The sequence below is a fragment of the Gymnoscopelus microlampas genome (genome assembly GCF_963454915.1).
Source record: "Gymnoscopelus microlampas genome assembly, chromosome: 4".
Taxonomy (NCBI): domain Eukaryota; kingdom Metazoa; phylum Chordata; class Actinopteri; order Myctophiformes; family Myctophidae; genus Gymnoscopelus; species Gymnoscopelus microlampas.
In genome coordinates, this window is record NC_139941.1 from 15114551 (window position 1) to 15142152 (window position 27602).

The following is a 27602-nucleotide window of genomic DNA, read 5'->3' on the forward strand; positions in this document are numbered from 1 at the left end:
TCATATTCAAATAGGCCAATAAACACCATGACTGTTAATGATGACAAGGTGTTCCCTGTCATCATACTTAAAGTGACAAGTGATAAGGCCAGACCGCACCAATGCAACTAGTCGCAACAAAACAGTTTTAAGGCCAGTCCACACCAATGCAACTGCCATTGGGGATAATGGTTGCAAGTAGTTGCATTGGTGTGGACTGGCCTTAAGTCCAAATACTCTACTATAAATATTATAGAAGCTAGAGATGAGAGAGATTATTACTTAAGGTTTTTGACAACAGGTGGTACAGTATGTGGATCAGTAAACAAGTATCTTTGTCTGCAATCTGGGAACCCATCGTCAAATAAAAAGGAACAACAGCGCCCTCTGCTGTTTTCTTGAGAGATTACTTCGTATGTAACAGGTAAGCACGAGTACTTTTTAAGCCTGTAATGTAATCAAATTCAAATCTTTCCTATCAGTCTCAGCAACTGACATCCATCTTGTTTTTATTCTTCTGATCAGAACCGTCTGCAGGCGTGGCCCCCTCCCACTGTGTCAGAGGGGAGATGGTTGACACTCTGACTCACCTGTGAAACATCTTGTAAACCATGTCCCAACATTGTCTGGTTTAAAAATGGACAACGAGTAGCCAACGCAGAATTCCAGGCCAGGATAGAGGATGCTGGGGAGTTACCTGTGCAATGTGAGTTTATATGTGAGGTAACGTATGATTAAATGTTATTTGTGTTTTTGATGTGTACTGTATAGATGCACCAGTGAGTCGACTGAAGAAGTTGCTGGAAGCAATGATTGATTGTAATAGAATATACTTCTGTTGTCTGTTACCTCCTGGCATCAAAATCTTTTTGCTGTGTGCCGAAATTAGCTGATCTGTAAATCTGACCGATCCACAAGCTCACAGCATGTCACTCTGCGACACGTTGTGAGCTTGTAGATCGGTTATTCTCAGCTAAGCATAAAATGTTCTACTGGATCTCTTCTCTTCTCCACTAGTCTCTCCCTAACATTTTTGTGTAGTTTTTATTTGTTGATGAAATTTTCAATATATTTAGTCTTAGTTTTAGTCATCATAGCTTAGTTTTATAGCTTTATTATTTTTTGTCAGTGAAAAGAGTAATTAGGACGCAGATCTGCGTCCTAATGTTTAATTTAGTTAATAGACGATCACGCTGTCTTATTTACATTCCGAGATCATTCTCGCTTCCGAGTCACTTCCGCTTCACCCGGAAGCAATTTCAGCGATTTCCGTTTCCGGTTTTAGCTTGAAAAATGCACTAATGCGGCTAAAATACGTTTTTTCACACGCTATCCGCCATCCGTTTCATGTTGTTTTGACTGTTTGAGCATGGAGGGGGGGGGGGGGGGGTCAGCGAGTCATCGAGGGTGTCATTTTGCTGCTCTCTGGTGGTCGATCCTTGTATGTGTTCAAAACCATGGCCTGAGAAACTTAAAGAGGTGGTGCCATGTTTTTGCACTTTTTCTGTTTTTCATGTGTCTATAGACGGATTTCCACGCGACGTCATCACAGAGCAGAATGCGCAATCTGCGCATGCTCGGGGGAAACGAATTGTTGCGCCGTTCACTCTGTTGTTATGTTCGGGAGTTAGATAGCCATAATTCTGCTATTATAGGCATAATAGGCATAATGCTGCTATTATATACAAACAGATCCAACTTCCGACAAATCATTTTTATTGAGTAAACAAGGTATTACAAACTGCATAATTTAATCTACTTTCATTAAACCCGGTGAAGATCATTTCTTTTTTGAATGGACATTTGACCAGAGCTGCTGCGGGTAATGGCGCCCTCTATAGGCTTCCCCCTCCTCTGCGCGGTCATATCCTCTCATGTTTACTAACAGGAAACCTGTCTATGAGGTTGATAGAACTTCATTAAGCCCCCCGGTGGTGGTTTTATGCTGTTTTATGTCTTCTCTGATTATTTGGAGTTTCTTCCTGGAGGCTGAAATCTTGAGGGTCAAACGTGCCAATAGAGAAACAGCCCTTTAGTGACATCACAGAGCCCCCAAAAAACATTCCCTCCCCCTCATTATCATAACACAACAGGTGTGGGCATGAGGAGGAGGAGGGACTAGGACAGGTGGGTGGTGGAGGAGGTGCTAAGGTGAGAACCAGGCATACTTAATGAACCGGAGGCGTGTCCACATAAACATTTTTTTTTAACAATTTCTGTACACTTTTTTTGGTGAAAAAAATCCTTACATAATAATAATACCTTATGATCAGGTTTTAGGGTTGAAAAATATCATGGCACTCCATCTTTAAATGCATTTAAATAACAAAATAACAAAACAAAAAAACACGCAAATCGCTGGCAGTCAAGGGGGTAAATTATGAATAAACTCTGGCAGTCAATGTGTTAAGAATTAAAATATTAAAATAATCTCCTTTACAGTAGACGTGAGGATATTTGGTTCTCACAATTATTGTGTCTAGTATCAGAAACACATAAGCATATTTTATTGTCATCACTAATCTACCTAGTCCCCCAGGGGTGTATACCAGGGCTCCTTCTTGTTTCCTTCCTGTCTGTTTTGTTTTGTTTTAGGAATGTTCCCCTATTATGACATGCCCGGAATAGGGATGTTTAATAGGACTCATGTGGCTCCTTTCCGCTATCATGGCTGGCACAGAATATTATTATAACGGAAAAAAATAAAAGTGGGTTAGTAGCTGATTAAAAACAACTTTTTCAAGGACCTTGGATAAAAAAGGGAGTTTGGAGATGGGCCTGTAGTTGCTCATAGAGGAGGGATCTAAATTTGATTTCTTTAACAGAGGAGTGACTATGGCAGATTTAAAAAAGGCAGGAACAGACCCGGAGGCTAGGGAGGTGTTAACTAAAGATAATATGTGGGGACCAACAGAAGGTAAGATCTCCTTCAGAAGTCGGGTGGGAATGATGTCCAGGTTACAGGAGGAAGACTTCATATGGGAGATGGTTGAGAGGAGGGTTTCTAGGGATATCAATTCAAAGGAGGAGAAGAAAACAGTTGGGGAACCCTGAGAGTTGGAGGTAAGTACGGGGGGTCGAGTGTTGGCCATCTGTGATCTGATCAAATTAATCTCATCTGTAAAAAAGGTTAAACATTTCTCACAGTGCTCAGAAGAGGTAGGCATGTCGAGATTTTGGGGAGCACCAACAACACGTTCAATGGTTTTGAATAGGGTTTTGGCATTGAGCTGATCGTTAGAGATCAGGGTGGAAAAATATTTGGTTCTTGCATCTCTGACAGCAATGTTGTAATTTCGCATGAGATCTTTAAGAAGCTCATAGAGAACAAGTAATTTGGAGGATTTCCATTTTTGTTCAATTTTTCTTAGCTCTCTTTTAAGAGCTCTAGTGTGGTCAGTTAACCAGGGTGAGATTTCATTGGGTAAATTAATCCGGGTTTTGAAAGGGGCCACGAGGTCTAGTGTTTCTTGGCAGGTTTTGTTAAAATAAGTGAGTTGATCGTCGATGGGATGGTAGGGAGCTGGGGCAATTGCAGTCGTATCAAAAACAGTGCTAAATTTACTGGCGGTTAAGGGGTTAAGGATGCGAGACCGGGTGGGAATAGGTGTTTTCCTGGAAGGAGGAGCAGACATCAAACTAAAAACAACACTTTTGTGATCGGACAGACAGAAATTTGCAGTTTCTAAATTAGAGATATTCACATCAAAGGACAGGACTAAAGCAAGACTATGTCATATTACATTTAGGGCTAGTCATTTGAGTTTCTGGTAAAATTACCAGTTATTTTCTATGTCCGTGACATAAATAAAATATTGGTGAAAATGTCCATCACAAGGATGGTGATGACCCCTGATTTCTACAATGCCATATTGATGCTTGTGAGTACTTTTTCTGAGCATGAATTCATGTTGTTGAAGGTTGTGTATGCTCTCACGCAATGCCAATACAATCAAAACAAATACCTGATGATCGTGAGACGATATGTTAAGATTTACAGCTTTATCTTCCCTGAAACCAACAACCAGTCCTGTCTCTGCAGTCAGGCTCATGACCTGCCTTGAGGACATCAAGTGTTGCATGGCACACACCTTTGTACAGCTGCAACAATGAAACAATGAAGGCAAGCTTGAAGTTGTCCTGTTTGGCTCCCTCACGGTCACTCCATCACAGGGAATACTAACGGTCTTGGCAACCCAGGGACGCCCACTTTTGGGATGAAGAAAAAAGAAAAAGAAAAAACCTATACACTTCATGGAGTACATTTTTTGTACTGAATGAACCACATTAAAGTAAATTGTGATGCGCGCGCACAAGCTGGGAACGCACATGCGTCCCCTTCGGTTCTAAAATGCCCTCTGTGTCCCTGTGGCAACCTGTCCACACTTGTTAAACCCAATGTGAAACACCTTGGTGAGATGTTTGATTCTGCCTTTAAGTTTAACAAGCAGGTAAAAGCAGTAGAAAAAAATCTGTTTTTTTTTCCTAGCTTTGAATCGTTTCCTAAATCAAGCCATTTTTCTCTAACATAGACCTTGAGAAAGTCCTCCAGTCCATTTTTTGGACTGGGAGTGGGGGGCTCTCTATATTGGGGTCTATTTAGTTTTAATTTAATTAACGGGTCGGGCTTTGGAACAGTGGGTATCAGTCGGCCCATTTTTCTAGAGGCTCCCCCTGATTCTTTATCCCCTTAGAAAGAAGCGATCATCATACCTTTGAAATTAGTGTTTATCCCTTTAGTTTACCTTCACAGAGGACAAATATTCCATGCAATAATCAACTCTGTGGGGAGAAATGATGACAGATAAATGAGTGTAATTTATCACTTGTTTATGTGTTTTTACCAAAGGTGACTCATTGAGGTGTTATGAAATTAGCCTGGAGGTATGAGTGCCTGTTTGGTTAGATGTAGCCTATACTGTGTCTGAGCATGAATTCATATTTGTTTTAGATTTACAGCTTTATCTCATCTATTCATCTATTTCTGTTGTGTTTGCTCTCTCTCTCTCTCTCTCTCTCTCTCTCTCTCTCTCTCTCTCTCTCTCTCTCTCTCTCTCTCTCTCTCTCTCTCTCTCTCTCTCTTCCTAGGCACACTTAGACATCCAATAGGGACAGGCTGTAATTATTAGTGTAACCAGACTATTGTTATCCTCCGAGGCCCTAACAGTTTATTTTGCCGCGCTATTTCTCCCAAAGTTTATTTTTCCCACACTCATGCCATATGTCAAATTGACCGGCTTCACCGGGAATCGTGTGCTTGTATTTTGCTAAGAGATTGGTTAGATAGTTTAATTGATATTGATTTATTAGTGCATTAATTTTTTACAAGACTTAGTTACAAGACTTTGAGGGAAGGTTCATAGTTTATTGCCGAATTATTGAAAAAAATTATTACACCAGTCGGCCACATGGTGGCGCTATATAAGTCCACTTTACCTTTTGGCCTATAACTCTTGAAAAGTAGGTTGTAGAATAAAAAAATCTTGACACAACTCCCCATATAGGCCACGCCCATTTGTGTCTGGATACATTTTCCGCCATTTAGAATTTTCTTCAAAACACTTTTAGCTCCTCCTCCCACATATGTTGTCCAAATTTCACAAAAATGGGTACACGTGATCTCTGGACCGATAAACATATCCAAACGGCATTTTGATAGTCCTTACCGTTCGTCCGTAATTGGCTTCCAAAGTTAGTGGGAGGGGCCTGTTTTACAAAAAATGCCAAGAATCACGACCGAAACGTCCAGTCAATCCCAAATTTGAATCACATGTCAAGGGTGGTTTACTCAACAAAGCCCCAAAAGCATTTCCACTTTGATCCATATAGGGGGCACCACAAATGCACAAAATGTAACCAATCAATCCTCTCCAAATGAAATACAAGTGATCTCAGGAGTGAGGTGACTATATAATTGTGCCGTTACATTTGTGGGAGGGGCTTATTTCTTTAGTGGGAGGGGCCTATTAAAATCAAAACGGCACGTATCACAAATGCAGGATCCGATCGGCACCATCGAATCGCACGTCGCGCGGCCTCCGACTTCCTCCCGGCGTATTCCTCACGTCCCGGCGGCCGCGACCCGCGACTGGAGCCGGCGCAACCACACTTTGCAATTTCCCAGAATTGCGAATATTCTAGTTTTAATTAGCTGTCTATAATAAGATGAAAAGGCAGTGGCTAAATAGATGCCTGTGTGGACTAGCTTACAGTAAGACTAGTAGAGCCCTCGAATCAGTGAACACAGGAGTAATATCAGATGTGGTGATGAGCGCAACCCTGTTGGACACAGCATCACTTCATTTGGTTATTGGGATAGCAAAGGTAGACAGACCCGACATGCTGGGATGTGCGTGCTTCCCTCTGGACTGTGGCTAAATAGATCTCATGCCCACAATGAGTCTGTTGGGGCCCAGAGGGGGCCCTTCTGTTCTGGCTCAGTGTTTGTGGCACTAGTGTTTAAAGAGAAATACTAGTCTATAGTTTTAAAATGTGTAGCACACTGGCATAGACACTATGGCATATTACATTTAGGGCAAGTCATTTGGGTTTCTGGTAAAATGATTTACCATTGACCAAAAATAAAATATGTCCATCTGACTCCATAAAAGCATAGCCTACCCTATAATGTGTTCATGTGCTGCTTGAGCAGTGCTGTGTCCAGTGTGGTCCAGTCTAGTTTGCTGCATGCTCATGTTAAGAGCTTCAGCAACAATCAGTGCACCTCTCAACACTTGCACATTGATTTATTACTGTACTCTGGAGCCTGCCAGTCACAATGTGGGACAGTGTCTCAATTTGTGGGACGCCTGAAAAGTCATGGAAATGTGGGACTGTCCCACACAAAGGGGGACATCTGGTCACCCTACCTGTTATTGTCAGGATTCTGGCATGGACAAAGCAGTGAGGAGAGCTAAATTATTTTCATCAATTGCAATTATTTATACAGATTCATTTTATACATTATGATTTCTTCTTGATTATAATAACTAGAGGTTTGGGCCGCTTTGCGGCCCTCACATCGAGGCCCGATCAGCTACATCACAGCTACGTTGCACCGGTGATCCAACTGATATGGCCATATATGGAGATGCGCAGTAGGGTGGGGTCCTAGCGACCAAGAACAAAGTGCTGCGGCCAAAGATAAAGTAGCTGCGGCCAAAAAGAAGGAAAGCTGCTGTGGCTAAAAATGTTAAAATGTAGTTTTATATTAACTGTACAATATGTAAGTACATTGAAGGCGGGGAAAGAAGCCTAATTAAGAGGTCATTTCAATTATAATAGTAGGATAAGAAATAATAATAGCTTGAATTTTATATGCCGCCTTTCATGAACCCAAGGACGCTTTACATCAAAAACAATGACACAACACAACACAACACAACACAACACAACACAACACAACACAACACAACACAACACAACACAACACAACACAACACAACACAACACAACACAACACAACACAACACAACACAACACAACACAACACAACACAACACAACACAACACAACACAACACAACACAACACAACTATTTGCCATAAGCCTGAGAGAATAGATCTCTTTTCAAGGCAGCCTTAAAAGAGTCCAGAGTTGGAGCATGGCGAATCACCATTGGGAGAGAGTTCCACAGGCACAGGGTGCGGGCTGCCACACTGAAGGCTCTGTCCCCAAAGGTTCCCTTGCTAGTTTGGGGAATAGAGATTGTAAATATATTTTATTTTACGTTACCTGGTTTATATACTGTATATATGTGCGTGCGTGCGTGCGTGCGTGCGTGCGTGCGTGTGTGTGTATGTGTATATATATATTTCAACAACAACATAATCATTTCCACTTATTAAAACATTTAGAAAAGATAAATCGTCAAAAATAAAGAAGAAATGGCAAATCTACAAGCTCACAGCATGCCGCATCGCGATGCATTGTGTGAGGAGGTGTTGTAAAAATCGGTCCTTTTTTTGTCATTAAAGTATTTATTTATTTTTCAACAAATAAACATGACATAACAGACAAAGACCAACAACACAACAGTACAAATACATTTAGAAAAAAAAAAAGAAAAAAAAACCCAACAGCATAAAATAAATAAGACACAACAAAAACAGGCAGTCATAAATGAGGCGCAGTTTTCAGAGCTAGTTCAGGCCAGGCAACTCAAGAGATGGCCCGGGGGCCAGACCCGGCCCTTTGACCATCTTAATCCAGCCCACCAAGTCCTCACGCCAAGTCCCCCCCCCCCCCCCACCCCCCCACAAAAAAAAAATTACATTCTAAAAGGCTGCCATATGTTAATGGTTTTGAGAAAAACATATTTAATTCGACTCCAATTAATAGTAATTAAAATGTACTATTTGAGTACTACACCTACTTCCGTATGTACTCAAATATTTTATGTTTATGTAACAGTGAAACAGTCAACTTGAGTCCATATTTATAACATAATGCAATGTGTTTGATCAGTGACCTATGGAGTGGTGCATATCAGACAAGATAAGATACTGTCTAAGTTTATAGGCTCATTTAAAAGTTGATACGGCATTGACGTGGATTGTTTCATGCAAGTCATATTTTTATTGTAAGGCCAGAGTACACCAGAGTGATACGGTACAGTAAATGTAAACTGAATATTATTGTGAAGAGAACATTGTAGTAAGGTAGGCTACTGTCTACCAAATTCATGCAGTTTTAACATAATTCAGCACCATGTGTTTCACGTTTCAATTGTACAATGTGTGGCCCTTCACTCACTTTATCGAAGTCAGTATGGCCCCCTGGAAATAAATCTTGCCCACCCCTGTTCTAATCCAATCCAAGAATTGCAATAGTCCAGCCTAGAAGTAACAAATGCGTGAACAAGTTTTTCTGCATCATTTTGGGACAGAATGTGCCTAACTTTTGCAATATTACGTAGGTGAAAAAAGGCATTTCTTGAAAGTTTTTATGTGGGACTGAAAGGACATATCTTGGTCAAACGTGACTCCCAGATTCTTTACAGTGGCCCTGGAGGTCAAGGTAATACCATCTAGGGTAAAATTCTCATCGGCTAGTTTATCTCTGAGGTGCTTAGGGCCAAGTACAATAACTATATTTGGTTCTACAAGCAAGTCAGTGCATTCATTAGGAGGTTCCAGAGTTCTCAGGTACTGTAAAATGTATTGTACTTTTTAATGCTTAAGTATTCTAAATGCAAACACCCCTGTAGGCTATCTCCAATGCAAAATAAAAGGTGTGGACTCGCCTGTCCTGCATCCAGCCCACTATGGGTATGGCCAGGAAATGTGACAGTTTAGTTGCCACACTTCCTCTCTGGTGACACACAAAAGGCCTCCCACCTTAACAGCTAGTATTCTTCACTTCATACAGGTTTGGGTGAGTTGTGTGGATAATAATTACTAACAGTACTTTTTATAAAAAAAATATGATCTGGCAAAAAATACAATTATAATCTTATAAGATATTTGAATACATTTCGACATTTGCCCTTTAGGCTTTAGCCTAAATGAGGGTTAATGTCATCAATTTGAATTGATTCACTAGTCGGTAACACAGAACAAATAACACAAAAACTAAGCATTTGGCAACGCCTGTTGTTTTAACCTTAATTGAGGTTACAGTTTACAATCTTGATTAAGTAGTTGCAAGATTTTAGCGAACAGGTTAGTTACAGTATAAATAACTATTTGAATTTCAGTGGTTGACTAAAGTAAAGGGATCTCTCAGAAATTGCTTATGAAGTATCCCTCCCTCCAGGAAATATACAACACCACTGTTCGTCTTCTACAGATGGATTGATTTGGCAAGTTTGGGGATGATGCTCATTTGGAAAGGTAATTTAATTTTCATTCTGACCACTATATTTTTTACTGTTTGGCATGTACAAAAATGTGGCTGGCTGTCTGCGTAACCCATAGAGGTATAATATAACTAGAGGGCGGATTGCCCCGCCCCCAGCTATCATTTCAATGAATGTGTTCAGTGGCGTTTTGAAGCACCCGGAAGCCTGCCGGAAGTAGAATTATTGAGTCGTTTTTGGACACACCATAGAGTTATGAGCATGCGCACTAGTGTCCTTTTTGCGTTCTACGGCAGCCTGTGTGTCAAGGATTGAACGCAAGATATTTATTAAATACACTCGAGATGCCTATTTATATGCAAATGCATATGTATTTATGTATAATATGTTTACATATTTATATCTATATATATAAATATATCTCGGTATGTTTTGCTCGTGCATGTATTTCTCCCCGCCTGCAGTTCCAGCTTTGGCCACTGGGGTGGCGGCTTCAATGTTTCTCAGCAACTCTGGGGGCTTGGCGTAACCTAATAACATCTGTGTTTCAGGCGTGGTCAGCTGTCATCCGTAAATATTATTTGCCATCAGTAATTATGTTTTGATACTAATTTTAAAAAGCCCTTTAGTTTTCTCGCCTTGCGTCTGGAATGGATCATTTAATGACCGTAAACATTTCCCATCAGTGCATTTTTGTTTTTCTAACTCAGGGGCTCAGGAGCTATTATGTATGTTGTAATGTACTGTATTAAATGTTATCCAGTGGCAAAAAGGGTTGCTTTTTTTACAATGGGGTTATTGTCGCCGATTTGAATTCCTGTAGGAAGTGACCTTGGTTGATGGACAAGTTTATTATGCGGGTTATGCATCTTGTAAAATTCTGGCTGGGATATTATCGTGACCTGTTGCTTTTGAAGGATTTTTTTTTTTTTAGCTTTTGTAACACTTCTTCTCTGGTTACTTCCCTAAGGGAGAAGGCCTTGGGCTTAACTCCCTTATTTTTTATGAAAACGCTCAATATGAGCCTCACTGTAGCACCCTGACTGGGCCGGCAGTGCGTTGACTAGTGAAACGGCTATGGTTGTAACATAGGTGTTTAAACAGTTGGCTACTTCCCGGGGAAGCAGATTGTAGAATAGATTGGTGAAGCAATAAGAAGCGGCGCTGGTACCGAGCGCAAGGCTTTGGATCCGCCCTTCAAGACCTTCGATAGGGCTGGCTCCTCCAGTCTAGCTGTACACAGACCGGCAAACAAACGAAAAACAAACACACCGACGGACAGGGGTCACAGGGGTGAAAACATAATTGCCACCCCTGGCCGTTCCGGCATAGCAGAGCTAAGAAGCATTCACATCATGCACATGATAGAAACATAACAATACACATTGTATAACAATGCACTAAAGAAAATAAACTCAGATATAAATACGTCACTGGTTGCATATAACTTACATGTTTAAACCTTGAAGCAAACAACTTCCTCTTGCTTACATGCCAGTGTATCCTTACAACACAAGGGGTTCTGTGCAAAAACCTACTTTGAAACTGATTACAAAAAGATAAGATAAGAGAAGTGAGCAGTTACAGAAGTGGTCAATTTCATCATCAACTTTATGTTGAAATTTGTGGACCAGTAGATCATATATCACACTAGATCTACTGTCTGTTCTAAATAGCAGTAAAAGGGGTTCTCTCTCTGTGTGTGTGTGTGTGTGTGTGTGTGTGTGTGTGTGTGTGTGTGTGTGTGTGTGTGTGTGTGTGTGTGTGTGTGTGTGTGTGTGTGTGTGTGTGTGTGTGTGTGTGTGTGTGTGTGTGTGTGTGTGTGTGTGCGTGCGTGCGTGCGTGCGTGCGTGCGTGTGTGTGCCCACGTGCACGTGCGCATGTCCACTACGCAGAAACAAGAAGATACGTAGAGGAGGCATGGCTAGTACAGTATCAATAGTGCAGCAAATGTGTTGCAAATATTCAGATGTATTGAAAAACGTAGTTGTGACAACACTAAAACTAAAATTTGGAGTAGCCAATTTCTTTTTTTACCCCTTTTCTCCCCAATTTAGTCGTTATGCCAATAAATTCCTCCCACACACATTTCTGTGTTGTCACTGCTGTCATATCCTACTGACTCACCTGCCAGTGAGGAGCCCCCACCGGGAGGACGTAGAGCCTTCGTCCTACTCCTCCCGCCCAACACTCCCCGCTGACAGGTGCCGCCCCAGCCCGTAGGATGACGGGCAACGACCAATATCACCCTCCCCGTCCGGCTTCCCTCCCCCGAACATGGGCCAATTGTGTTCGTGTAGACACTCGACAAAGCCGTTTGCAAATTTAAGCTGTTTATTAACATTTTTGTGTTAACACCTGAGATTCAGAGTTTGGCCTATGGGGTCTGTTGTCATGGTTACAGCCCCGCAGGCTATGGAATCTCTATCTGCTGCCTACACTTAGCTTTCTTTTACACCCATGCTGCCAGAGAATGCCAGGACAGACAGACGCTGCCTGCAAATTTATAAAGGACTATTTTTCGAGCGGGACGGCGCTTTAGATATAATCTCCATAGCACTAGCAGGCAGACTGACACGTGCAATGTTCAAATCCAGGTTGTGTTATTAGCACACATACATAGCTTAGCTGAAACAACGTAAACATCAACTTCTCATAGTTGTGGGTGGCAAAATAATAAACAAAATACACTTTCAGGTGAGTGGCCAATCTTACACCAATCAGGAGAAAGTACCCATTCATCTTCAATTTTTATAGTGTTCCAGTTCCAATTTTGTCTGCTAATTTCTTGTTGTCATCACTTCCAAATTCACACTGTGTCTTGTGTGAGTTCTCTCTCCTGATTGGATAAAATTGGTATCCTGACTTGAAAATGTATTTTCTGTTTTATCAAGAGCTGGAGGGACGGGGAGACCCCTGAACTAACACTCTATATCAATGAGTACTATTACAATATAAAGCAATTTAACTTATTTTAACAAAACAAATATCAATTACCCTACCTTTAAATGATGACTCATCTCTAAGCTTAACACTTCATAAGAAGAGAGTGTTACTGGCCGGTTTAACGGCAGCAAAGACAATGCTAGAGATCGAAACCACCTCATAACCTTATTCATCGTTGGAAACTGAGGTCTTCTGACATCTCATAGAATCTATGAGATCTTGCGATTGGAGGGCGTCCAGTGCTCGAGTACAGGGAGCTAAGACAGAATTGATCCAAACATTACTGCGGTTAAATCTGTATCCACTTAGTCCATGAGCCAGACAAGATTTCATTATCGAAAGAGTGGGCAAAACCATACCTATATTAAATTGTTTATAGGGTCAATATAAGTAAATAAATGTATGATAACATTTCCACAGGAGCAGCTTTTTCATATTTATCACACATTTTGTTATTTTCCCCATACGTTCATGACAGGTGAAAAAATGACAACATTTAAAAAATAGTTATCATAATGAAACTTCCCCAGATGATTACTTACATGAAGACAATGATTTATCGTATTCAAGTTTTCTGAAATTGTAGATTTAAATATGCAAATTAGGCATTAGGAAAATATGCCCGAATTTGCATAACTTTCCAGAATCAACATTGGAACATTGGACAAAGCCAGAGTCAACATTTTTATTTCATTTTGTTAAGATGTTGGAGTTAAAGGTTTTTAACGAGGGAATATTCAATATCTGGCTCAATTTTGGGGCTCTGGCTCATGGACTAAATGCCTAATTTGCATATTTGAATATACAATTTCAGAAAACTTGTAATACGATAAATCATTGTCTTCATGTAAGTAATCAACTGTGGAAGTTTCATTATGATAACTATTTTCAAAATGTTCTAATTTTTTCACCTGTCATGTACGTATGGGGAAAATAACAAAGTGTGTGATAAATATGAAAAAGCTGCTCCTGTGGAAAGGTTATCATACCCTATAAACATTTAATATAGGTATGGTTTTGCCCACTCTTTCGATAATCATTGCTCAATTTTGGGGCTCTGGCTCATGGACTAACTAGGTTGAACACCTCTTCGGTATCAGAGAATGAGCATTTAAGAATGTAAATTGAATGTGTTTTTTCAATAAGCAGGTTCAGAGGGTATCCAGTTATATATGAGTTGTTCTAGTCTTTATTTTTTATTTCATTTTTTAATATTCTGTTATATACTGTATATATACATCATTGTTTTATTTTCTGATGGTAAATGAGAATTGTCTGTGAGAAACCTGCGGTCTGGTGGGGGGGGGGGTTAAGAAGTTTCAAGTATGGAACAGGAAACTGAAGCAGTCCAGGTTCACACACTTTTCAAATGCTTCCGCCATATAGTCTGGAAGGGCTGATTGCAAGCGTTGCATCTTAACCGCTGTGATTCTTCACATACAGTTTTTGGTGAGTAGTGTGGATAACATTTACTAATGGTAATTATAATTAAAATGACGATCAGGAGATTTGACAACCGCCTTTTAGGTTTTAGCCTAAATGAGGTTTAGAATTGTGTTTGACCGGGAATCGGTTTGAATTGTGGTCAACTGATCGATTCACTAGTCGGCAGTGGTGGACAGTAACGGAGTAAATGTACTTGAGTACTGTACTTAAGTACAGATTCTGAGGTTCTGTACTTTACTTGAGTATTAGATTTTTTTTAATACTTATTACTCTTACTTGAGTACATTTCCGAGACAAATATTTTACTTTTACTCGAGTACATTTCTAAGAAGGCTGTAAAGTACTGAGTACTTTTAGGTTGGCTGTTTCTTTTTTCCACACTTCTGCTCTCACACTAGCATGTTTCTGGCTCCCCTCTCCGCTCACCTCTTTTTTACATCTTGTATGGGTGTGTAGGAGTAAAAGTATTTAGTTCTGGTTCCTCAGTCATTTCTATGTTTTTATAGGTGTTTCTGCAGGCTTTGTATAACGTAGTGGCTCTACAAGCACATCAGTGCATGCAGTGCAGGTGGTTTCAGAGAATTATTTCTCTGTAACAAGAGTTATGAGATCTACTTAAAGAGGCATTATGTCACTTTTTTTTAATGAATGAAATGTAATTTTGTCCAATCTGTATGGTAGAGTATGTTACAATATAACTTATACAATTGGGGCGGTTATATTTTGTCTCCCCGCTCTTCTATTGAGACATTTAGATTGTGTCAAAGGTCATGTCTCACCTAGACACAGGATCTGACATGAATTTTGACCAGATGTGTTAGTGTAGGAAATCAAAGGTTGTGTGTATGGAGACCAAGCAAGTCGACTTGTCTCTGTGCCATCCTGTTTTGACAAGGCGAAGTTAACGGTTGTGCGTGTGGGTACATATAAAACTGCAGATACCAGCTTCTTATCTTTGACCACATCTTCTACTCTTATGAGAGCAGAGGATGTGGTCACAAAGAAGGCTGTATGTCCTAGACTAGCAGACTGCGGCCGTGTATGCGTGGACACGCACGTGCGCATGCACGTTGGGGAGGCACGTGTCACAATGTACATTATTTTTGTTTGTGCGACGCCCGTGTGTGTGTTAGATCTGTATATGCGTGGGTGTTTGTGTGTGTTCTGTGCCTCCACGACGGGATGTGCGTGTGTGTGTACACACCACAGTACAAACTCACTTTCGATCCCTGATAAACTGTCTGTTCTCAGCGCATAAGCCAAACTGCACACTTTGGGTGCTCATATCCCCCTACGGGTATGGTCTAGTGTTAATAATAATAATACATAAATAAATACAAATATATATATATAAGCCTACTTTTTACTGTCTATGATATTAGCATTAAGACCCTTATTAACCCTCAACGGTTCATTTCTGAAAAAGGAGGTTATTGTAAAATGATTTACGGGTTCCAACATGTTTGTTTACAATGAGGAGTGGACGGCGCTGGTGCCTTTTGGACCCAGAAATGATGTCGGACTACAAAATGACGTCAGACTTAAGAACCGAATAACAAGAAAACTAAAGTATCGGTATTTAACACAGAGGACATCATTGCCACTGCCGACGGGACAGTGCTCGAGGTAGTCGAGGACTTAAAGGACTTTTACTTTTACTTGTACTTTCATTATTTTTAAAAGCATGTACTTTTGAATACTTAAGTATATTTAAAAGCAATTCCTTTTTTACTCTTACTTGAGTAACATTTTGACTGAGCTACTTTTACTTGTAGTGGAGTAAATTTGACCAGGAGTATCTGTACTCTTACTCAAGTACTGGGGTTGAGTACTTTGTCCACCTCTGCTAGTCGGTAACAGAAGAAATAACACAAAAACAAACAAATGTGGAATTTTCTACCGTAGCCTTTTCTTTATTTCTTTTTGATGTTTTTTATACCGTACTGTTGTACATTCCTGATGACATTTTTGCAAGATGTTAGAATTTCAGCATTTAACCAAAGTAAGGGGATGTCTCAGAAATTGCCTATATGAGAAGTATCCCTCCCTCCAGAAAATATACACAACACCACTGTTTGTCATGTACAGATGGATTTATTTGGCTCAAAATCATATTTATCTATCTTAATCCACCTTAATACAGCAATGTGGCAGCGGTGGCCTTAACCTAGTCAAGAGGAGCGCACTTGTTGCCGGGAAAAAATACACTGTTGATCAATGGACGATTTGATTAGGCTGAATCTGAGCAGTGTGCGCTGAAGGACCTGTATGCCTAGCTGTTAATGATGCTCCTCCTCCATTTCCTGCGTGTTAGGATATGTGGTGTGTCGTGTTGTGTAATTACATCCAGGTCCACAGCTTCATTCCTGGAGGCCAGCAGTATTGTTATTCCTCCATAATCTCAAGTATACATTTTCCATTGTAATTAGTTTGTTTGTTGAAAGTGAGCAGTGCATTCTGGGCACGAAAGTCGCCCAGGATGGCCAAGAATGTGACTGGACAGTTTCAACTGTCTGCCTGAGCTGGTTGTAGAACTGTGCTTTGTCGCCATCAGCAACACATTCAGTTGGGGAGTATGCTACAATGACTGTGAGTACAGGGTTTCCCTGGACTGATGCTGTGATAATTCACTCTGATATGTATTCAACGCCAACCAGTGGCGTCTGTGCCTCCCTTCCGACAAGGATCCCGAAATTGGCTTGGAAAGGACTGACCTATTTCCTTAATTCCCCGTTGCTCTGTTATGTGACACTGCTTTTTTCCAAAGGACACAGTCAACACAGTCTCTGGGCTCTGGCACATTGTACAGTATACTTTTCATACAGAATATTACATACAGATATAGCCGATGTATGTAGTGATGTGTGAAAGGGCCATTCATCTTGTTTTGCCATAATATCGAACATGGACTTTCTATACACCTTCCACATAGATTCTGTGTTATAACACCTCTTTGAATCCCAGAATTATTGTAATTGCCAGGTATGTTTGCACATACTGTACAAGGCATTTGTGTTGGTGATGTTGGTACATTACTTTGAACAAAAAAATGTTTTTATTGCATTATTGTACACAGAGGCAAGAGCATAGACATTCTGCATGCAAAGTATTGCATTATTACACTTGTATTAACTACACATCAAGTGTACTCAGTGCACATCATGTGTACTTACACAGAAGGTAGCTGCATATACAGTACACATCAGGCCTGGAATTTCATAATTTTAGAGGCAAGGCCACTTGGCCAAATTGGTCAAATACTGAGGGCACAAAAGTCAAATGCCAGGACAGGAAGGCCATCAAATAAAACAATGGTTTTAAGTTCACGGAAGTAATTCAATGTATACATGTTTTAATATGTAGTATACAACTATCATTAAAATAAGTACATAAATAAGCTGTTTATTTCACAAAATAATGTATTGGGTTTTACAAATTAACAATATTCAGCGTAGTGAAGTAATTGTACAGTACGTGCTTCGCTGTCTCAGCTGGTTGTACAGCTGTCAGTTTTCATTTCAAATTCCCTCCACCTCCCCGGCCTCCTCCCTGTAGCATTTAGTTCATATTGTTAATAGGATGATTCTGTGCATTGTACTATGGTTCTATGGATTGTACTATGATATGTGGTAGTTTAATTATGCAATTGAAGGTTCAATGTTATGTTCATGTAATAACTGTATCTTATGCTCTGCTCCTGGGGGGTTGTGATCTCAGATTCTGTGTTATGCTTGTGCAGGTAATCTGTAATATCACATGAGCAGAGTCACATCGCTAACTGATGATACTGATGATGCGATAATTAGTGAAGTACTTTGGATCCTCAGATTAAAAAATAGGAATGACTTTTTCTATCTTTAGGTTATTTGGTACAACCAGTACCAGGCCAGTGAGATTGAACATATAAAAGTTAGTGTGTCAACGACAGAGGCTTTTACCTCCTTCATGAGTGTAGTTCTGATTTCATCATGTCCAGCTGCTGTTGGTTTCAGTTTTTCCATAATGTCTAGTACCTCCTGAGGATCAGGGCAGTCAAAGTTATCAAATACAGGGTAACAACCATCAATATAGTCCAGGGGAATTCCATCTCTAATTACAATTTTTCTACTAAGACAGGCACAGATACGCTTGGGTGGTGCAGTGGTAAAGTAGCTGCCCACCACCACAGAGGTTGTGGGTTCGAATCCACCGTGGTGCATCCGACTTTGTCGAGCGTCTACACGAACACCATTTGCCCAGGGAGGGTGATATCGGTCATTGCACATACTCTTACGGGCTGGGGCGGAACCTGTTAGCGGGGAGTGTTGGGCGGGAGGAGTAGGACGAAGGTGAGTCAGTAGGATACGATAACAGGGACAACACAGAAATGTGTGTGGGGAGGAATGAATTGGCATAATGACTAAATTGGGGAGAAAAAGGGGGGGGGAAAATCATTTAAAGTAAAAAAATATTTAAAAAAAGAAAGGCACAGGTACAATAAGCTGGGGCAGTGTGGGTGGGGCATATCAGGGTATATCATTTTTTTGAGGGGGAGAAAGCCAAACTGAGGGGCTACTGTACATGCGGCCTTGGCCTTCATGCCTCCATGAAATTCCTGCCCTGGTACACATCATAGAAATTCACTTCACACAATGTATTTTGTGTGGTCCCGGGGGCCAGTGAAGGATGTGGGGGCTTGTTTGTGAGCTCCACTGCCTCAGGGAAGCAACCTTTCAAGTGGTACAAGGAAGACGTCTCGATAGCTCTACCTCTTGCCGGGAGTTTTTAGAAGAGGGCGTGACCAGGGCGCTGTTAAAGCAGTTATACACAAATGGCCAGCTGCTTCACCATATGTTTGCTTGGTTGAAATGTAAATTTTGCAGTGACAGTATTTGTGATCCATACTTTTTATGTATCATCAGGTATCGTCAAGTCCTGTCTACAGCTGGTTGATGAATAATCAAAGATTTTTGAAGTGCTGCATCGCTACTGCCTTCGGCTGGATGAAGAACAAAAAATGTTGTTGCCTTGCTGTTTTCTTAATGTCTTCATTAACTGGTGGTATATGGTATATAACTGACCCAGTTATACTCAGACCCATTCCGGACCCATATCCTGCCCAACATGGGTGCCCCTACCGGACCTCTACCCAGACCATAACCCCTCTCAACAACACCAAACACCTGCTGATTTCAGCCTACGTGGACCGTAGGGTAGAGGGTTGGGATCTGCGCATCATTGGTATATTCAGGAGAGATTCCATCATGCCCCTTCACTGTGTTTTCTGCTGTAGTGGCAACTTCATCCACGGCACTCTGGCTAGCATTTCACAACACGCAGATCATTTCGGTTTTCCCTTCGTGACTACGGACGTCATGTGTCGGATCCCCGCGGGCTGTGACGCGACCCACGTTACCCTGTCGATTCACCAATCCAGCGTAGAGGCACACCAGCACGACCTCCTCCCCATAGGTAACCTGGAGAGCAGCGGGACAGAGGAGAGAAAGCCCCAGTTTGACTTCACGGTCTGCATCTCCACCCTGTTCGGAGACTACAACAATGTGCTTCAGTTCACACAGACACTGGAGATGTACAGGTCAGTCCCTTTAACCACTTAAACCCTAGCAAGCAGCTCCTACCTGAAAGCCCCCCCCCCCACCCCCTCACACCCCGACTCCCACACTTGAACAGACATCTCCACCTGCTGATACAAGCAGCTCCTACCTGAAAGCCCCCCCACCCCCTCACACCCCGACTCCCACACTTGAACAGACATCTCCACCTGCTGATACATCTGGTGACATCTAAATTCAATGAATGGGCTAAAACTGTCTGGAAACACTTCGGCAACTTAAAAAATAACAGCCTTGCTGAACCAATGCAAAGACTTTAGGTCGATCCTTCATATTGGGATGGCATCAGGAATTCAGGATTGGTTGTCAAAGCAGTGGGCGTAGGTTTGTTAGTGCTGGTTTTCTCTGCCATTCAAGCCCACACGTTTCATATAGATTTCCCCAGACTTATCAGTAGTTGGAGATGTATGATTGTCTGGCCACACAAGATTACTTAACCCTATACTTATTTGACAGCTGGGGTCCCCCAGGGGTCTATCCATGGCCCCGTCATTTTCTCCATCTACACCAAATATCTTCCCTGAAAATTGCCTATCTACAAGATCAAGCTTGTGGATCTGCTATTTTTTTCTGAATGTTCACCTATTATGACATGCCCAGACTTCTGGTGGTTAAATAGTAAAAAGGCTACTGGTTTTCATGCATTTGTGTTTATGAGCTGGGTGCATGGTAAAGCATTTATGTATGAAAAAAAACACACTGAATGCTGACAGAATTGCTTTGTGTCTGTTTTGGGCACCTCACGTGATGACCGCAACTCACCTTACCTCAGACTGCTGGGCGTGGACAGAGTGGTGGTCTACAACACCAGCTGTGGTCCAGATCTTGACCGCTTGCTGCACAGTTACAGCCAGGAGGGTTTCGTAGAGATGGTTTCCTGGCCTATAGACAAGCACCTCCAACCGTCACGGGGATGGCAATACTCACAGTATGGAGGCGACCTGCATTATTTTGGCCAGCTGACCACACTCAATGAGTGTGTATACAGATACATGAGCCGCTCTCGCTATGTCTTGTTGAATGACATAGATGAGATAATAGTACCATATCATCAGAACAGCCTTGTATCTCTGATGGATCAGCTCCAACAGCAGCAACCGAAGGTAGGGGCTCACTATGGATGTGTGTACAGATTTTCCATATTCCATCCTGTTTGGCTAAGATTGTCTTCCACAGTTTGCAGGAGTGCTCCGTTTTGAACAAAATGCCTCAATGCATGAACACAGCTTGCAATGTCCGTGAAATTTTGCATGCACATTCCCACTAGGCCGAGGAAGATATGCCACTTGAATGTTTTCGAATCAGCTACATGGTCGCGCTATAACAGGCCGATTCGTGCTTTTATCTATAACTGCGCCAATCTGTGTAAAACTTTGTACTGTATGCACGCTCCCTAGAGGCCAAGGAAAATCCTTACCCTGCATTTTTCACATCTGCCTTTTAAGGCGTCACCAGGAGTCCGACTTACAGTATGTAAACAAAACAAAAAAAGGAAGATATTACTCCTTTCAGATTTTATCCAAATTTCACGCAAATCAGTACACATGATCGCTATATAGTGAACAAGACAGATCTGTTTTATTTTTCATATTCCATCCTCATTGGCTAAAATTGAGTTAAGTTTGCCGGAGTGGCCCGTTTTGAACAAAATTACGCAAATCATGAACGCAGCATCCGATTGCGGTGAAACTTTGCACACAGATTTGCACTACTAAATGCCACCCTTTTAACATTGCCCTATTAATGCGCCACCAGGAGGCTGAGTTTTGCACAATTCTTATTTAATAATTACTCCTACAAATTTCGTCAAAACACGCAAAACGGTACATATTATAGTATCTATATCTATAGTCAAGTGATCAAGACGGATCCGTCCGATTTTTTATATTCCTGATTGGCGAATTCCAAACATTGCTGGCCCACAATAACCTACCAGACCTGGTGGGTGGAAATGCGGATATGCACTAATAATTGGTTTGGAAGAGAGACAATGCATTTAGATTTTACATGCTACACCTTTTCACATATATATTTTTTAAACTATGTGAAAAAGGACATTTATTGCGTGTTGGCTATTTCCTTACTTTCATCACATTGTTGAGCCGTGCAACTTAACACTTTTATTTAATCTGGAGTGTTGTGGGCCTTCTGCTTTAAAGTAATTTCTCACATGTTACTTCAATAACATAATAATCACATATAGATATTAATTTTGATTTGATCTTATATTCATTTTCAATGCCCTATTCTTCCATCCTATAGGCTGGGGTGTTCCTCATTGAGAATCACATCTTTCCATGGCACCACTTTGAGCCCAGTGCAAAGTTCCACCTGCCCCAGTGGGAAGGGGTGCCAGGAATAAATATTCTGGAGCACATCTATAGAGAAGAGCCAGACCGAACAATATACCACCCATACAAGATGATAGTTCAGCCAAGGTACAGTAGGCGGCCAAATTATGCTACATTTGTGAGCCTCAAATATTATCATTTTGCTTTCTTTGAGGCTATAGATAGATCAACTCGAAAGTTATGCTATAAGACTTTTCCAAGTCAATACAATCAATATGGTGACACAACACCTATCTGCAAATACTTTACTAATAAACTTTCTGTACAAAAAGGACTGTTGTAATGAATGAGAATATAATCAAATAAAATGTGACTGTACGTTAATCCTCCAGTCTCAAAGTGTAAGACCACAGAGCAAAAACATTGTTGCTGTCAAATATGCATTTAGAGCTCTATAGCATAGTATCAGATATGAACATAACCGTATCAGCTGTGGCAATCGTCTAATTTATTTTGTGTGTGGGTGCATAACAGGATGGTGGAGCAGACATCAGTACACCAAGTGCTCAAGAACTTCGGGAATACATTCACGGTCCCTCCAGAAATGTGTCGGATCATTCACGTTCGGGTTGCTCTGCGGGGCAGCTTGACCATAGAGCAGCTACACGTTGACACTCGGCTGTGGGACTTCCATGAAAAGCTGATCCCCAGAGTGGACAAGGTCCTGCGGGGAATAGGGATGCTGAAGACAAAGGGATAAAGATGATGGAGCATGGACAGACTTGCACAGGCTGACACGTGCAGTACAGCCACAGGTTTGGTGGGGCTACCAGCTGACCAGGGGCAAATTCAATTCATAAGATTATTGTGCAGTTTAATTACTTTCAAGCTGCCGTCGCTATTTTGGCCATATCATTATTGTCAAACATTCTCCAAGAGTTTTGAAAATCGCGAAAGATTGGCTATTTTCACTGCTTTTTTTTCTTACTTTTTTAAAGCCATTTCACAATTGAGGGGCCACAGACAGAAGCTACAGTATGGCTATTTGGGGAACCCCTGCATACAGCAAAGGATCTTTCATTATTTATGATATATGATATTACCTTTACCAATCATTGTAAACAAAATATGAAAAACAAAAAATGAACACTGATCCAAGTTTTGTAATTTCATACACTAGACCAGTGGCTTTGAGAACAATGAAAGTCAGGAACGATGCAAGTTGGAAGTACATCCCCCACCCAGTTACTGTATGCAATACCCGCTGTACGTGTGTCAGAGTAGCCGTTGTACCTGTCTGTCTGTCCTTTTTATGCCCATATATGCATATTTCTGTATTCGTCTGTGTCCCTATTATGCCCATATATGGAGTTCCGTGTTAGGCATGCCCAAATATTGAGTCTAGGTCAGTCTGTGATCAGGGTACTCCATGGGGATTTGCAGTTTTTTAAATATTTTTGGAGACCCGCTGATCCGACGACTTCCTACTCAAATCATCATGTGGTCGTCAGCGATATGCACAGCGAGTTTCACGCCGGTCACCACGCTCCCTCAAGTCCTCTCCGAGTTTGAAGTCGGTCAGTCCCACATACGCATATTACCATATATGGCCATAGTGGTCGGGACGGCGGTTCTGGACAACCGCCTATACGACCAACTCGACACCGGGTCGTTAGAGGCGACCATAGGCGACCCGCGCACCGATCTCAATGTCAATCAGTCGCACAGGTCTCGAGATACGTGAACAACAGACTGATGGACGGACGGACGGACGGACGAACGGACGGACGAACAGACTTTGTGCATTTATTGTTTACTTTCATTTGTGTGCCAAAAGTGTGACTTTGAGACCTGTTTCACCATGCAATATACGTACATCAATGGGGGGAATCAAGGCCTAATAGTTGTTTTTGTGTTTTGACGTTTGGTTTGTTTGATATTAGCCTATTGTTTTATTTTGCCTCTTTTTACATTTTTTTGTTGCATTTGATCTTTTATTGTTAAATGTTTTAAGTGCTTACCAAATACCAATATCACTGTACTGCCTTGTTTATTTTTGAAAACAGTAAAAAACTTTAAATTTAGAGTGGCCAATCATTTTTTACCCCCTTTTTCTCCCCAATTTAGTAATTATGCCAATTAATTCCTCCCCACACACATTTCTGTGTTATCACTGCTGTTGTATCCTACTGACTCACCTGCCAGTGAGGAGCCCCACCAGTAGGACTTACTGTAGGGCCTTCATCCTACTCCTCCCGCCCAACACTCACACAACACCGCCCCAGCCCATAGGAGTACAGTATGTGCAATGACCAATATCACCCTCCCCGCCCCCGGCTTCCCTCCTCCGAACACGGGCGGGCCAATTGTGTTCGCATAGACACCCGACAAAGCCGGATGCACCACAGTGGTTTCAAACCCACAATCTCCTTGGCGGTGGTGGGCAGGGACTTTACCACTGCGCCACCCGAGCGCCAAAATAAACTAATTTTGGAAAAGATTTCAAAAACAAAATAATAATAAAAACTCCAAACCAGTCCTGTCCAATACAGAAATTCCAATTATAAATAAAGGGGCATCTTAGCGCATCACCCGCGAGCAACCAATTATAACTGAGGTGACAGTTTTGTCTGACTTTTTGAGTTGAGTTATACTATGTTTAGTTTGCTTTGGCGCGGATCTGTGCCCTCTTGGCCGTGAGGGCCTGGAATCCGGTCCTGATAATAGTGACAGAGCAGCGGGAGTGGCATGTCTCACATTGTAGGAAGTAGAGACGAGTGTCCTTTTGGAGGATGGTTTTGGGGGAATGGCAGGTGTGACACCTCACATATTCCTCGATGTATCTTTCCAAAATGTTTTGTAGGCCTATTTGGTTGGGTTGAAATCTGCCTTTAATCAAAAGCTGGTTATTTACATCTATGGAACCACCTGTACCCAACTCAGCCAATAGGAAAGCCAGGAGATGCTCTGGCTGACGATGCAACAGACTGCAGATGTCTGTGAAGTTCACAAAGGAGGTTTTCTTGGTACCCACACATCTTTAAGTGTAAGTATGTATTTATGCGGAGTGAAGTTTCAGTGGCAACATTTTTAGTGACCTGACTCTTCTTGAAAGACTGAAAACACACATACTACGATCCACAACAATATTACTTGTTGTCTGCCATGTGCAAAAACACAAGCTTGATCATTTACACGTAAAAGTAATCTACCAGGAATCTGTTGCATGTATTGACTCTTAACCACTTTAACCCTAGTTAGCTGGGGCACAGGGTTCTGAACCACCTGCCTAGTTCAGAGTTCAAAGTTAGGTTCACTAAGTTAAGTTCCTACACTTAAAGGGTTCATGTGGTTAAGACAAGTTGTTTAGAGGTGTGCACATAGTTGGACTCAACTAATAATTTCCACGCAGTTCAAAACACAACCTTTATGTGGCAGTGTTGTATTTATGTTTGCTTTTGCTAATTAGACCTTCAAGTGTAGGCTAATAAAACTCCAGTGTATTCATGAATTTGTAGGTTGATTGTATAGACCTTCAGTACATTTTAATGCGATGATTATGTTGCTATACATACGCAATGATACACAACACGTAACAGTCACTGTGCTGCACTGTAGCCTGACAGGCGACACAAAGTTCAGTTTTAAAGTAAAACATTGATTATCCCATGTAGAAGCTGTTAAATACTTTTCTTGGATGTGTGCATGTGTGTGTGTGTGTGTGTGTGTGTGTGTGTGTGTGTGTGTGCGTGCGTGTGTGTGAGATTAGTATCATCATTATTAGTTAGTGCACAGCCTAGAATATTATATTTATTTTTATACCTTCAACTGTGTCCTGTCCAAGTTCAAGTAGGCCTAATTTGGATCATGTAGTGATAATGATAAATGATAACGATAATGATCATGATCATGATCATGATGATGATGATGATGATGATGATGATGATGATAATAATAATAAGGACTGATAAAAATGATCAAATTTCCTTTGTGTGATGATAATCTCATTCTCACGTCACTTGTTTTCCCCCCAGTACCCGTGGAAAGCCTGTTTTCTATTTACTATTCAGTGCTCAGATCTGTCTAGCGCCCGCCTACTGTATCCTGTCAATTCCAAATACGTACACACAGAGACCTTTTCCGTATCCGCTCCAGATCGGATAAGCAGGCTGGCGAAGGTAATTGATCACAGATTCGATTTAACATGGGAATGACGCAGGCGCACTGGTTTCACCTTTATGACGGGATTTGATCAGTGTTGCCAAGTCTGTTTATTATAAGCGACCTTGGGCTTGTTTTTCTGTAAAGTTGCTTAATGTAAATATTGGTTGTTGTTGCGTTTTTTTCGGCTTGTTTCTAAAGTGTACCCACTACCCAGACAGCACCCAGCGAGGCTGCTACGTCGGTTTATGAGCGTTATATCGCCAATACATAGCGTTCCAACTTCCATTTCTTTGCATATTTGGGCTCATTTCCTAATGTTGCTTACAGTAGGTTGCTTAAACCACCAGTTCTCAAACATTTTCAAATCAAGAACCCCCATATTAATATTAATGTATTTTGTCCCCCCCCTAGCCCCATCTGAAAATATTTGGGAAGATTTTTGTTAAAATGTTTCAAAAAATATACAAAAGGTTTCACTTGTAGCAGATTTAATGATCACTTGTAGCAGATTGAATGATCACTTGTAGCAGATCTGCAATACATTTTCAAATATCCAATGCATAAAGGTTACTTTAAAGTGCTCATGTGGCCAAGTCGCTTCTTTTGGGCTTGTTTTCATAGACCTGGTTGCTTATTTCTTTCGCAAAGTCTGGCAACACTGGATTTTGATAATTAGATTTCTTGTGGGCAGAAGAACAAGTAAACGGAGGGACTGTCTGTCCTGCTTTAAGCCTCCAATAATAATAATAATAATATGTGTGACCTAACATGAGGCACCTCCTTTGATTTTATACGAATACGTGTTTGTACGTTGCGTTTCTTTGTGTTTGTATTGTATTGTTTGGCTGGGGCGGGAGGACGGGACCACTCTACAGTGTTGCCATGTCCGCTTATTATAAGCAACTTTGGGCTTGTTCTTCTGTAAAGTCGCTTGTAAACATTGGTTAGTTGCGGGTTGCGGTTTTTTTGGGCTTGTTTCTAAAGTGTAATTAAGTTGCTTATTTGGGCTTGTTTCCCAATGTTGTTTAAACCAATGGTTCTTAAACATGTTCATGGGAGGGACCCCCAGATTAATATGTATTTGTCCACAGGCCCGAGACCCCCCATCTGAAAATATTTTGTGCAAGGGACCCATACAGTCAGATTTGTGTTGTTAAATCAATGTTTAAAAAATGTTCCAAATTTACCATTTTTTCCCCCCCAAAATGTTTTTTCTTTTCTTAAAAAAAAAAAAGCTCTTCTTGACGCGTTGTGACTCTCTTTTATACAGTCTATGGTTGTGAGCTTGTAGATCTGCTATTTTCAAATAGCCGTAGTAGTAGCCGTTTTCATAGATAGACCTCGGTTGCTTGTTTCTCTCGCAGA

General features: G+C 41.2%; 1 protein-coding gene across 7 annotated transcripts; it reads left to right on the forward strand.

The window, feature by feature from the left end:
* The first annotated feature begins 581 nt into the window (after positions 1-581).
* Positions 582-24144, forward strand: LOC311043055 (uncharacterized protein). 7 transcript variants are annotated; one of them, XM_084054194.1, is made up of 6 exons: positions 9302-9358; positions 9736-9812; positions 19072-19745; positions 20555-20885; positions 22045-22220; positions 22608-24144. In XM_084054194.1, the coding sequence occupies exons 3-6, from the start codon at positions 19102-19104 to the stop codon at positions 22831-22833; spliced, it is 1377 nt and encodes a 458-aa protein (XP_083910320.1). In that variant the 5' UTR covers positions 9302-9358; positions 9736-9812; positions 19072-19101; the 3' UTR covers positions 22834-24144. The 7 variants fall into 7 exon arrangements, with proteins under 7 accessions (XP_083910316.1, XP_083910322.1, XP_083910320.1 ...); XM_084054193.1 differs by lacking the exon at positions 9302-9358 and adding an exon at positions 16600-16759 and having other exon boundaries at positions 9795-9812; XM_084054190.1 differs by lacking the exons at positions 9302-9358; positions 9736-9812 and adding an exon at positions 582-685.
* Positions 24145-27602: the final 3458 nt, after the last annotated feature.

What these genes read in the sequence shown, in the direction of transcription:
- LOC311043055 (XM_084054190.1), top strand. Translation starts at nt 662, where the DNA reads ATGCTGGGGAGTTACCTGTGCAAT. An exon ending in TGGGGAGTTACCTGTGCAAT is followed by an intron (nt 686 to 19,071) that starts GTGAGTTTATAT and finishes ATGTATCATCAG; the next exon opens with GTATCGTCAAGTCCTGTCTA. An exon ending in TCCAACAGCAGCAACCGAAG is followed by an intron (nt 20,886 to 22,044) that starts GTAGGGGCTCAC and finishes TCCATCCTATAG; the next exon opens with GCTGGGGTGTTCCTCATTGA.